At 47.1% G+C, this 13886-nt stretch overlaps 1 protein-coding gene across 1 annotated transcript in view; it reads left to right on the top strand.

Annotated features, from left to right (window-relative positions):
• Positions 1–13886, top strand: part of ANTKMT (adenine nucleotide translocase lysine methyltransferase) — a 42388-nt gene that overhangs the window by 23038 nt on the left and 5464 nt on the right. Inside the window, exons 2-3 of the mRNA XM_078664304.1 lie at positions 6557–6661; positions 11088–11228. Of these exons, the coding sequence (XP_078520430.1) occupies positions 6557–6661; positions 11088–11228 (246 nt within the window). The remainder of the gene's footprint in view (positions 1–6556; positions 6662–11087; positions 11229–13886) is intronic.

Genomic DNA, 13886 nt, shown 5'->3' with positions numbered 1-13886 from the left:
TCAAGGAAGGCTGGGAGCTGGCCGCCTCCGATACTCCGCCCGATGTTTTCCGATACCTCTTGACTCTCCGCAACCAGACTCGGAAGTTATGGGAACTGGCCGAAACCAACCTGAAGGCCAGTCAAGAGGAGATGAAGCGCTGGTATGATGAAAATGCCTCGTCCATCGAATTCGAGCCGGGCCAGCAGGTCTGGGTCATGTCCCCGGTCGACCCCGGCGCCCTCCAGGACAAATGGACGGGGCCCTTCAAAGTGGTGGAGCGCAAGAGCCCCGTCACCTACCTAGGGGACATGGAGTGCCCCCGGAACCCCCTCCGGATCCTACACGTCAACCGGCTCAAGCCCCACTTTGTCCGCACCGAACTGAGCCTGTTGTTAGCTACCGATGACGGAGCGGAGGACGACTCCGAGCCTCTACCAGACCTCCTGAGCACCTCCGAGAAAGATGGCTCCGTCGAGGGAGTCTCCCTCTCTCCCGCGCTGACACCCGAACAGCGCCAGGACTGCCAGAAACTGCTGGGTCAATTTGCGAACTTATTTTCCCTCACCCCCGGAGTCACCCAGTGGTGTGTTCACGACGTCGACACCGGGGACAGTCCGCCCGTGCGGCACCGAGCCTACCGAGTCCCCGACCGAGTCCGGGCCTGCATCCACGCCGAAGTTGCCAAAATGCTAGCTATAGGGGTAGTCGAACCTTCAGACAGTCCATGGGCCAGTCCCGTCGTCCTGGTCCCGAAGGCCGCCGCCCCCGGAGTGCCCCCGGAGCTGCGGTTCTGTGTCGACTACCGGGGACTGAATGCCGTCACCAGGACCGACGCCCATCCCATTCCCCGAGCGGATGAGCTGATCGATCGCCTGGGGGCTGCCAGGTACCTCAGCACCTTCGACCTCACGGCCGGATACTGGCAAATCGGCCTCACGCCTGGGGCACAAGAACGATCTGCTTTCTCGACCCCCGATGGCCACTTCCACTTCAACGGGATGCCCTTCGGCATGAAGAATGCTCCGGCCACTTTCCAGAGACTAGTGAACCGGGTGCTGGCAGGGCTGGAAGAGTTCAGTGCCGCCTATCTGGACAATATTGCAGTGTACAGCCTCTGTTGGGACGAACACCTGACCCACCTCTGGAAGGTCCTGACGGCCCTCCAACGGGCCGGACTAACAATAAAAGCCAGCAAGTGCCAGATCGGTCAAGGGTCCGTGACCTATCTGGGACACCAAGTGGGGAGCGGCCAAGTGGCTCCCCTTCAACCCAAGATCGACGCCATCCGGGCCTGGGAGCCCCACGTCACCCAGACCGCCGTCCGAGCCTTCCTGGGGCTCACTGGATACTATCGGCGGTTCATAAAGGACTACGGGAGCATTGTGGGGCCCCTCACAGAACTAACCTCCAAGAGACTTCCCCCGAAGGTGCACTGGACCCCCGAGTGCCAAGTAGCCTTTGAGACCCTAAAAACTGCCATGTGCACCGCCCCGGTGCTCCAGGCCCCCGACTACAGCCGAGAGTTCATCGTCCAAACTGACGCCTCGGAACATGGCATTGGGGCCGTACTGTCCCAAATGAACCCTGACGGAGTCGACCTTCCTGTGGCCTTCATCAGCCGGCGCCTGCTGGCCCGAGAACAACGATGGAGCACCATCGAGAGGGAAGCATTCGCCGTCATGTGGGCCCTAAAGAATCTCCGGCCCTACCTCTTCGGCAACCACTTCCAAGTACAGACCGACCACCGGCCCCTGCGGTGGTTGATGCAGATGCGGGGCGAGAACCCGAAGTTGCTACGTTGGTCCATCTCCCTCCAAGGGATGAACTTCACCGTGGAACATCGCCCTGGCAATGACCACGCCAACGCTGACGGCCTCTCCAGGTTCTTCCGCCTTGGCGAGGAGAATCCCCAAGAAGATGGGTGACTCTCCCCTGCCTTCAGCTGGGGGGGACGCGTGTTGGACCTGGCCTCGTGGCGTGGTCCTACCCAGTGCTTAATTTGTAAAATATGAAGTGCAGGTGCTCTAATCTTTGTCGGAGGCCACACCCACGTTTTATCTGGCTCCACCCACTCCCTACACTGGTTCCACCCACTTACTCTATTAGTGCCACCCACATCTTCAACTGGCACTGCTAAAAGTCAGGTGGCATCTGTGTAAAAACTGAGCCCTGTTAGCTGATTTTCTTTTTAGGGAGGACCTCACCAGCCCCATAGGCATGGCAGAGCAAGCTTTAGTCTGAAAGCCTTCTCTGACAACCTCGCAGTTGCATTTAGTGGGGTCAGGCATTTTTATGCCCCACTCCTGCCCCCATGGCTACAGCGACCCTGTACACACATAGTGGCCGGAATAAAGACACCCATCAGCCTGGACATAAAGCAGGCGGAAAAGCTATAAGGTTACAGGTGGGGTGTGGCTCCCAGCCGTAGGCCTGCTGCCTTGCAGAGTCGTCAACGTCAGAAAGCTGCTTGCAGTGCTGCAAAACTCAAGACCAATAAGTAGGTACCACCCACTGCCACCGACCAGAGTGTGTGTGTACTGTCTGTGTGTTAATAATTACATACATTATTTCTTTACAATGTTGGGAAACACAATTTACATCAGATTCCCTTTCTTTTAGGCCTCATTACTAACGTGCTAGTGACTTCTTAGACTTTCTCTTTGCTCAATGGAGTGTAATTTCGAATATTTATATGTTTCACTTGTCTTTATTGCTTGTTTTTGCTCACAAAAGACTCGAGTGTCATTTAAAGCACGATCACGCCATGCTGGCTCTGCACAGTGCACTAAGAAGAGCCGCTTAAGCACAGGTAAGAGTGACTTCTAATAAACCGTTACACCGGGAGTTAATTGTGCGCACATGAGAGTGTCACTCCTAGTCGTTGAAATATCACTTTTCAGTTATGAAAATGTCACACAGTATTCTGAAACCTTGGCAGCTAGTCTGTCCTCCGGTACAGTAAGGGAAAGTTCCCAACCCAGAGGGGTGCAGGGTATAGCCACTGTTTTCCAGTTCTCTAAGGGGGAGCACAGCGGAGGTATCGGCACTTCTCCCCAGTAACACCCAGATTGTTATATTACAAGAAGGCGACTGGAAGCAAGAAACCATCTACGGGGCAGGGTGGGGCATGGCACGTGCTGCTTAAACAACCAAAGAGTGTTGCCAGTGTTTTAATACTATAGGGGGAGGGCTTGAAATTGGACGCTTGGTCAGTCATTGGGCACGTGTGCTGTGCAGCATCGAGGAGTCCAGCACTCGGTACCGCCGCCCATCTGTAGGACCACTCCCTCTATGAGAGCCAATGCACCCGAGGCCTGCTGATTGCTATCTTGAAAGATAGAAAACTGTCCAATCAAAATGAGCCCCCCATGGATGACATCTGGCTCCTCTTTTTATTTTATGCTAACCTCGCATTGGCCTTTTAACTTCACTTAAACCTTACCCGGAACTGGCAGGCCAATACTGCGGCGCCGGCAGGGCAGGCCTCGCCCTGCCATATCCAGATACATGAAGGTGTACCGCTACGGCCGGCGGGGGTGACGGCTTCCGCGCCTACTACTAGGCCAGGCACACATCCATGATGATCCTAATAATCGTCATATCTTGTGGAGCCATCAGAGGTGAGCTGCCTGCCTCCCACCCTGCTGGTGATCTTACAACCGGAAAAAGCTAAACGAAGCCAACTTACATTCCAGTAATATGCCGTCACTATGCCAAAACAATAGCGGGTTAGTTAGTTTACAATTACTGCTTAATTCTAATCTTACCGTTACTCGTGGTGGGCCGGCCGGAAGGGAAACACACTGGCTGCACTGCCTTTTCTTTAATTAGTACGATTAGGTGGCCTGGTGCTGCTTCTTGCTACCAAACCGTCAGCCCTGTACTACTGGCTGGCTGCAGATCGATGCCTGCACAGGAAGCCCAGATCTGCCCTTAACGTGGTCGTCGGTCGGGCCGGGCTGACTTAAACGTCGATGACTCCTGAGTAGTTCCAGTGGTCATGCTGGGGCGTAGCAATCAAATGTGAAAAAAATCGGCGCGCACAGCCCCTACCCCATCGGACCCTCCTCTGCGGCCCGCCCAAATAAATCAGTGTATATGTGTGTGTGTGTTCTGCGGCCCGCCCACCGCCAAGCGACAACAGTTAACACTGCACTGACTCACTGAACTAAGAAGGGACGCGGGCGCCATGATCTACATATTATTTCATTTATGAATATTCACTTGGGCTGCAGGCAAAGTCATTAAGAAGTCTCACAGCAGCAACACTAAACAACGTGACTCACACTCGGTATACATGAAAAACACGCTACGGGCCTGCGGCGGCTGCACTTAGTACATAGTAAAAGTACATTTTAAAAAACATCAATATGTGACGTGGGCAGCAAATATGTAGACCCGGCCCTGATAATTAAGTGCCGGTGCTAAGCACCGGAAAGCACCGGCACAAATTAAGCACTGGTCCTACCCCTCCCGCATGGCGGGCCCCGGACGACATCGGCCCTCCATCCAGCCCGGGTCGGCCTCGGGCACACCTCTGCACGCCCTCCAAACCACCAGATCCGCCACCTGGCGGCCCACAACCACTGACCCGACACCCTCGGGCCGCCCCAGCATTACCGGTCCGGTGCCCACCTCGGACCCTCATTCCAGGCCCGACGCCATCTTGGGCCCATCACGTCACAGACACGTGGTCCCGGACCAGCCGCGGCCACGGCCCCAGCGAGCCCGCCATCGAGGCACCATGAACCCTCCGGGTGGTAGAGTGGCCACTCCACCAGAGACAAGGAGAGGGGAGTTTCGATGGCTCTCCAACCATCCCCGGATGCCTGGTTTCGATCACCCTCCGGCCTCCCTGGGCTCCGGCTCCACCCCCCTGCTGGGTGTCTGGACACCATCATCCCGGCCCCTCTGATCCCCAGGCGAGAGGGTCCGGACATCAAAGGACTCCAGACCTATATCTGGGCCAGCCCCGGAGTAGGACGGCAGTTGTATCCCGGAGTCGAGAAGCCATCTTCGCTGAACCATCTTGGAGCCTGCTGGCGCTGCCGCGGTCCACATTCGCTGAACCATCTTGGAGCCTGCTGGCGCTGCCGCGGTCCATCTTTGCTGAACCATCTTGGAGCCTGCTGGCGCTGCCGCGGTCCATCTCCGCTGAACCATCTTGGAGCCTGCTGGCGCTGCCGCGGTCCACATTCGCTGAACCATCTTGGAACCTGCTGGCGCTGCCGCGGTCCACACTCGCTGAACCATCTTGGAGCCTGCTGGCGCTGCCGCGGTCCACACTCGCTGAACCATCTCGGAACCTGCTGGCGCTGCCGCGGTCCACCCTAGCTGAATCATCTTGGAGCCTGCTGGCGCTGCCGCGGTCCACACTTGCTGATCCACCTCGGAACCTGCTGGCGCTGCCGCGGTCCACGCTCGCCGAACCATCCTAGAGCCTGCTGGCGCTGCCGCGGCCCAACCTTCCGGAACCCCCCAGCTCGAGGATTGAGAGCTGTGCGTAGGGTCCCGTTGCCACCGATCATCGATAAGACTGTCCCGCTACCTTGCCCCTTGCTACGAGATTTTCCAGATCTCTGGATCTGCTGTATATATTGAAACGATACTTATTGCTCGATAAAGATTGAAACCTCTACCTACGTGTGGTGTATATTTGGAGTGGTGTGGTTACTCTGCTGTACGATTCTAGGAGAGGGCCCTCCCGTCGGAGGCCTCTCGACATCGCTCGGTCCCTTCTCTGAAGGAGGGGTAGACCTAGGGGTGGTCAGTCAGAAACCTTCTGCCTCCCCCGGGTTCGCCTTTCTAACAGACAAATATTCATATGCTTAATATGTGCTACGTACATTATGACGCTTTTTCTTTGTGGTTTCTGTCAATAAAAGCTGTCGGAAACGTCACGTCTTCGGACATTCAGTGGCTATGCTGACTGTCTCCGTGCCGCACGTATTTGCATTATTTGTTGGTCTCCAATAAATTCTGTTCATCTTATGTGCTGACAGAGAGTTGAACTTGTGGTATTATTTCCTATTCTTTATTACAGATTCCTCAGTAACATTTATGCTTTGAAAACATAGCATTATGAAAATGTGCATCATAATGAAAGTTTTACTTGCATGACATTGTGAAAGGAAGATGGCAGATGTGTTTTCATTGTGCAATGTATGCAAAGCACTAGTACAATATGCTTCACATACAGGGTATGTACCTCTGAGCAGTAATGGTTGGCAGATACCTAGGCTATAAATGTAAAATCATGCTGTGCCTATTAAGCCGCTTTTGCCATCCCTTCGAATTAATCCACAGTATCTTTATGTCTCTGTGCTCCAACAAATCGCTGATGAAACCTTTAATTCATCCCTTCAGCTTTTCATTTGAGTCTGGGTCTATGTTATGATGTATTTTGAGTAAAGATAAATCTGTTATTGATTGTTTGACGGCCTTCTATGGACTTTATGAGGGTTCTGCTAGGGGTTATTTGATGGTCTCCTGGGGGAAATGAGAGACTGCTGGGGATATGTGAGTTTTCCCGGGTGATATGTAAGGTATCTGACCTTTCTATTTTTACTTCCAGGTGCCATACATGCCTGCAAGTACAGGGCAGGTGAAGAACGTAATGGCCCTGTTGCATGGCCGCTCCGGCAAGATGGTGGATTTAGGCTCTGGCGATGGCAGAATTGTAAGAGAAGCGCCCACTGTCCCAAGGAGATAACAACCGAAAGAGCATGTGTGTATCATTTACACCTGTCTAAATTAGAAAAACATACAAATAATCACAACTGGAATTTTTCAGTCAAACCCGAATCGATACAATTGAGAATATTTTTCTTTTATACAATAGTGCAACCATGACCAATCAATTGAAAACTCAGTGATTAAGGTGTATAATTGTTTTTGTTTAGTAATGCACATTAGGTCAAAAACACATGTGTGTGTGAACTGCCATTGGGATGCAAAAGTTGAGAATCCTCGACCAATCATGGTCTCAGCTGTTAACCAAGCATCAAGTCGTGATTGACTGGAGCCTTAGTGCCTCTGCAAAAGACAACAATAGCAACATGTTGCCCGCTCGTATGATTTTCGGCAATCGCAATGGTCATTTTGTTAGTTGTCATATATTCTCAGTAACTCCAGAGGAGTTGCTCATGTACAGAAAATAGGAAAAACAAACCACAAATAATAGAGCTTGCTAACATTGTGTAAAAGGCACAAAATCACAATACTTATGTTAAACAGGCTCGATATATATCAACAAATACATGAAGATTGAATTACCAAGTTGTTAAAATGATTCAATGATGTATAAGATCCAATGGCGATGTAAGGCACACCGCAGAGGGCAGAACCCAATGTTCTACAAAGTTTTGCTATTCCAGTTCTGATAGATCAGCCTACACGAGGAAGTGGGAGAATGGGAGTGAAGGGATAGTGGGATCTGAGTTACTAATGTCTGTTTGTCGCAAGCAAGTTCAACAAATCACCAGCTTCAAAAAGCCTGTTAGGCAAGAATAGTCCCTCCTCCACCATTGTGGGAGACAACGAGAGGTGTTTGTGCAACTTTATCATGCTATATAAGCGATCTTCAGAAAAATTAATGTTGCATGCATTTGACACAGTATGTTTTGGTTATTAGGCAGTTCTGGACTGCACAACCAGATAGGCCAACTTGAAAGAGCCATAGTGATGGCCGATTTTTTGTTTTTGTCACGGATCATGGGACCAAAAAAATACGAAAGTACAGCCCTCACACTGGATCTTTACAGCAGGCCCATTTGGCAGTTTCAAACTCTACGAGAGGCCGGCCAAACACTGGTACAGGGTCACTTGCTCAAAGCAAGGCCTTCAGATCTCCAGTTCATGTTCTAGGTCTATTTTTTATTGAAATGTCATACTAATTTATGACTAAACTAGGCAATGGTTCAGATGGCATTAGGAGCAGGCGAGTTCTGATCTGTCCCTGTCTATGTCCTTAAGTGCTTCCTTGCTTTCTGGCCATCATTTACATAATAAGATTGTTGAATTAAACCTTTTAGTCAAAGCAAAGGCTAAAATATGTAATCAGGTCTTCATTTTTAACTGTCTCCCCATCCAAATGCATTTGTGTCAGTTACAGATACTCCCTCAACGGTTGTATGACGTTACAAAACATGCTTTTACCCCGCATGCCGTTAAACCACAATTTTTTACCCCGACTTGCTGTTCGGGGTGCGCTGGCGTTTGGAATAGTATAATTTACTATTCCAATGCCAGTCTGTGCAACAGTAGGGAAGGTGTTGGAGTTAAATCCAACACCTTATAACCCCTCCAGCAAGCCGGTTGCATTGTAACGGCATGCGGGGTAAAATCATGCTTTGTAAAATTTGCGTTGTAAAGGTTGTTTCCATCCCTCAACCATTCAACATAAAATACACACACTCGCCCAGACATCCAACAGAGGTCACATGGTATTAATATTCCAAAAACAATTCCAGTTCTAGATAACACATATGAGATGCAACATATCGTCTGTCTTAAAGCATACTCAAAGCACCAAAAGAACAAAAACCCCCAAAAAACCTCTAAGTTAGGGGAACAAATGCATAGGTTTTCTCTGCTCCTGCATCAACCACCCCCCCCCCCCATTATAGTCAGACACATTTCTATCATCAGCCACACATCTCATTGTAGCTCTCCAAAATATGAAGGATGATCATTCATAAGTACAACATGTTAAGACACTGCTTATCCTGGACACACTTAAGGTGTTTTTTAGAGTACAGCAGACCAGATACGTCATCAAAACTTGGTCAATTGCTCTAATAATATGACGGACGAAACATCCACCACATTAGTTGTGTATCCTGTCCGCAGGGTCTAAATAAGACCTTGCTGCTCACCATAGCTAATTGCATCAAAACTCACATTTAAACAAAACTGCAACCTTCTTTAATCTACTCTTGGTTGTGCACATCTTTCTTAAAATTTAAGTACCCTTTCCACATTCCAGTTGTTCACCAACTTCTACCTCAACAGTTTTCCCACACTTGTAAAACCTTTGCAAGTTCCAACCACATAGACACACCTTTGCATACACATGGTGGCCTGTAGGCATACAACCAGTTACCCACCTGCATATCACTTTTCTAAGAAGTTCTCTTGTTATCGGATTTTTCTTTATAAACTTTCCAGGCGGGTTACCCTTTATTCTTATTAGTTTGAACACCACCTCTTCCTCTTCTCCGACAAACATGCACCATGTTGCATAACCAGCCTGGGCACAAACTGGCTATCCACTCTCCCTTTTAACAATTTAAAATGCAATTGCTGTTATAAAGGAAGGTGTAGTGTGATATGCAACTGAAGCACAGTTGTTGTTTATTGAATTGCTGATTGTACTTCCAAGTGAAAACTATCTTTAATAAGCCGGGTTATCCTCACAACGAGGCTGCTCGCCAGTGAGTGATACCAAAACCTTCCATGCTTGATTCCAGTCCTCTGCAGGAAATCATTTATCTCATCAGATGTATGGGAAAACCATTTGTCAGAGATTAGTTCAATGGGCCAACATTTTCTAGCAAAAAACTTGATGTTGATGACAACATTTGTGCTTGCTTCACAAACCCAATTTTAGGCAATTCTCGAAAAATGTTCCCCAGAATTAATATAAAATTCTGATTCTCTGACAAACCAGAAAAGTGGCAACTTACCCCCAGATTCATCATTGTCCTCTTTTGCGAGTCCTTAATAGCGATTATTAAGGAATCGCTATTAAAGACTCGCAAAACGGGATTCATGTAGAAATCGCAATATTATTTGCGATTTCTACAGCTTCCTTATTTGCGGTTAGCAAATTGCTAATCGCAAATAAGGAATGACTCCCCATTCATTTCTATGGGCCTAAGGCCCATAGGAATGAATGGGGAGTCATTCCTTATTTGCGATTAGCAATTTGCTAATCGCAAATAAGGATGCGATTTTAAGGGTGCCAGGGGTGTCCAAAGGACACCCTGTAGCACCCCTGAAATGTAAATGTAGACTGATGTTGCGCACACACATGTCCAAAGGACATGTGTGTGTGTGTAACATACAACTTAGAAAAATGCACTAAAGTGCCTTTTTCTAAGTTTTCGCTATTTACCACGAAGTCAGACTTCGCGGTAAATAGCGGCCAAAAATAGCGATTTCGCAATTCAAAAATGGTTCATGAATTGCATTTAAGGAATCTCAAATAGAGATTCCTTAAATGCAATTCCTCGCAATTTAGCGATTTCGCAATTTGCGATTTTTGCATTTGGGGTTATGAATCCCAAATGCAAAAATTGCTCTCGCAAAGGGCCAGATTCTCAGAATCTGGCCCTTTGCGAGCCGTTTTTCCGTTGATGAATCTGGCTGATTGACTGCTAACTTCCCACCATGGTCACCAATGCGCTCCTATATCAAACCTAATGCACTCTTTTCTGGTGAGAGCGAAGTGATCTTGAATTGATAGAAGGCTTTGGGGACTTTGAGACCACAGGGAAGTGAGTTGCAACACACACCCAGTATCACTTTATTGTTTACCAAGCACATACCTAAATCATAAAGTCTACATGGTGGGAGAGGTGTGGCGCCGCGGCCAGGGCGACTGACGCTGGAATCTGGGGACCACGGTTCGATCCCCGGCTCCGGCGGCAGGTTAGCTCAGCACCATGTGACTCTGGGCAATAGCTCGCTTAATCTTCCCGACGGCCCCCCAGCGCCTAGAGACCCTTACGGGGATTGTGCGCTTTACAAATGTGGACTTTACTTTACATTGGTTTACTGGATTAAGCAGCAGCTCCTGCACTTTACCACAGCTCCATCTGCTGGTAAATAATAGCATAGTCAGGGCTACCAATGCACAATTCCCCTGGTGAAAGCTGAAACTGAAAAATGTATTTTAATATTTACAAGGGTCCTAGTACATCATTCACGACAGTCCCTCATTCTGGTAGTTATATAGAAAGGGCTGCCTCACAACAAGCCCTCTATCATCCATTTCAGAGATGCCACAGTAAAGACAGTAGGCAGGGGCTTTTTGGTAAACACACACGTCTACTAACTCCCTGTAGAACATTCATACATTTCCAATCTGTCTTTGCTCCTAGGTACTGGAGGCCTGTAGAAGGGGTTTCAAGCCAGCGGTTGGCTATGAATTGAACCCTTGGCTGATCCGTCTGTCCAGCTTTTATGCCTGGAGGGCAGGCTACAGCCGTGAGGTATCTTACCTGCGCAAAGACCTGTGGAAAGTAAGTGCCTGTATCGTATCACTGCCGTGTTTGGCAGCTGTATCCTCGTGTTTAATTTCTACTGATCAATGTTCTTTGTTTAAACTAAACCACCTGTATGTAGTATTCAAGTTATAGAGACTTATCACACAGTGTAGCACAGCAGGATCTTAGTAACGTTTTGTTTAAAGTTTGAGTAATGTTTATATAGAAACTGAAATCAGAAACGCTTTTGGGACGTTGTAAACTGTAAAAAGCAAGAAAGATACTATGGAAAAACTACCAGTAGTTCTAAGATTTTTAAAGTGTTAAAAAAATTAAGCTCCATGCTATTCCCTATCTGGTTTACGCCTGGGGTTTGAATATAGTTATCCCTGTTCTCATTAATTACTCTTTTTTAGGTCCTTCAAGTACTTAACATATGGGACAGCTTTTTTGCCTGGTAGTTTCTAAGGGGCAGATGTATCAAACGATTTTTTTGTTGCAAACGCTGAGAATCGGTAAAACGCAACGTTTGCGACAAAAAAATCGGAAAATGGAATGTATCAACAAAAACGCATCGCAATATTAAGGAATCGCAAAATTTGCGATTCCTTAATATTGCGTAAGCATTTAAGGAATCGCAAATTGCGATTCCTTAAATGCTATGTAAGAAGCAATTAAGTTTTGCGAATTTACACCAACTTGTAGTTGGTGGTAATTTGCGAATTCTTTTACAAATGCACTTTTTTGCATTTGTAAAGGTGCCATGTGGCGCTCATACATGCCCTTAGGGTATGTATGTGCGCCATATGTGCACACATGTAAATTTCAGGGGTGCAGCAGGGTGTCTTTAAGACCCCCTTGCACCCTTGAAATTATTCTCAATTTGCGATTAGCAAATTGAGAATAACTTCACATTTCTTCCTATAGGCCTCCTGGCCCATAGAAATGAATGGGAAATTATTCCTTAATTGCGATTAGCAATTTGCTAATCGCAATTAAGGAATTTTAAGAAATCACTAAAAAACAGCTAATTTTTATATACATACCATTTTGCAATTCTCAAATAGCGATTCTCAAAAAATCGCTATTTGAGAATCGCAAATAGGTATTTTGATACATCTGCCCCTAAGTGAGCTTCAAGCACTTTCATCCGCTCATCTCTTGACTAACTTTTCTAAAGGTAATGTTATTTTAGGAGTCAAGCCCTCTTTTGTACCTTGCCAGCTTGGTTTTACAACCCCTCATCTGTCCAACAAGTCGGAAAAGTTCCAGAGACTTTATTCCTGGAGAACTATTAATTATGATCTCTGTAGGGTGAAAAATATCAGTTTTGCTTGTACCCTCTTCATTGGATATGAGCCAGCAAGATGTGGCTAGTATGTCAGGGAGAAACCCCTTCAAGATGGATCCGTTCTGGGTTTTAAATGTGTTTCATCCTTGTGGGTAGAAATACCCTAGTGGGGTTTAGAGCTCTAAGATCAGGGCACATAGATCCAGGTTCTTAGAAATGATGTAGTCGATCAGTCGAGGTGTGTTCTGAAGCAGTTGCTCAAGCTCCTACCTAGTCTTCATAGCATTATTTTCTAAACTTGATTGGATGTTCTCTTGAGTGAGGATTTCCAATTTGTTCGGGCTGTGCGTCAAAGCTGACTTGTGTAATTGTATTTCTTCTCTTAACACTCCACATTTTGATGGCTGCTTTTGTTGTGGTTCCCATATTAGGAATATCTGTTACATTTTAGACGTGTCACACAATTGACATGCTACTGATGACATTTCTAAACATGTCACTAAGATACAGAGTATAAAGTTCCAAGATCGGCTCAATGCTGTGAATATGGATCTGCCCTTTTTTGCACATATTGTATTGTATTGTAATTGCATTTGTATAGCATCTAAGCGCTTTTTCGGCGAGTAGCACGCTACTCCAGGACCCATAGAGGATTAGTGTTGAATTAGTATAGTGAAACATGCAAGTACATTTTAAGTGGTGGATAGCTTAGTCAGTTATTTGGATTAGAGTATATTCTACTGTGAAATAAAATGTATAGGCCATTAAATTTATTTGACGGGTATGCCTCGGCCTCCGATACAGTTGTTTTATTGGTGTGTTGATTAGGTATAGCTGAAGAATTAATCTGGTGTCTTTGTTGATGAATCTAACGATCTTTGGGTTTTTTAACTTGTAATGGGCGTTTGGGGTACCAGCAACAGTATTTAATTAACTGAAGATAATTTGGAGTGGTAATAGGAAACGTGTACAAATATTGTAAATGCATTTCACTCAAGTAAATAGATGCCATTGTAGGCTGTCCCACTTCACTGGAGTATCAACACTTGACTGTAATGAGGTCCTTGGTTATACTTTTTTCAGTGCACAGTAGTGTGGTCAAGTAGATTACTTTAAAAATGGTGTATGCACTAAAATGACCACTTTCCGCATACCTGCATCTTCAGGTTAGACAAAAAATGCCTGCCAAAGGTTGATCAACTTGGGCACATGTCTGAATGTCATATTAAAAAAAACACATTTGTTGGAACGCACTAATTCTATTATTTGGTCCGCTTGATCGTTCTACTCTGAATGTGGCCCAGACGGCACAAGTCAGATTATAGAATGACCCAGAAGCTTGAGACACATAAGGGGCTCTTGATATCAGCAATTGCTCTTCTGGGCCCCCGTCTAAAAGCTGC

Source organism: Lissotriton helveticus, chromosome 10, assembly GCF_964261635.1.
Source record: "Lissotriton helveticus chromosome 10, aLisHel1.1, whole genome shotgun sequence".
NCBI classification, from domain to species: domain Eukaryota; kingdom Metazoa; phylum Chordata; class Amphibia; order Caudata; family Salamandridae; genus Lissotriton; species Lissotriton helveticus.
The sequence above is the reverse complement of the archived record's forward strand: the minus strand, read 5'-3'. Positions and strand labels throughout refer to the sequence as shown.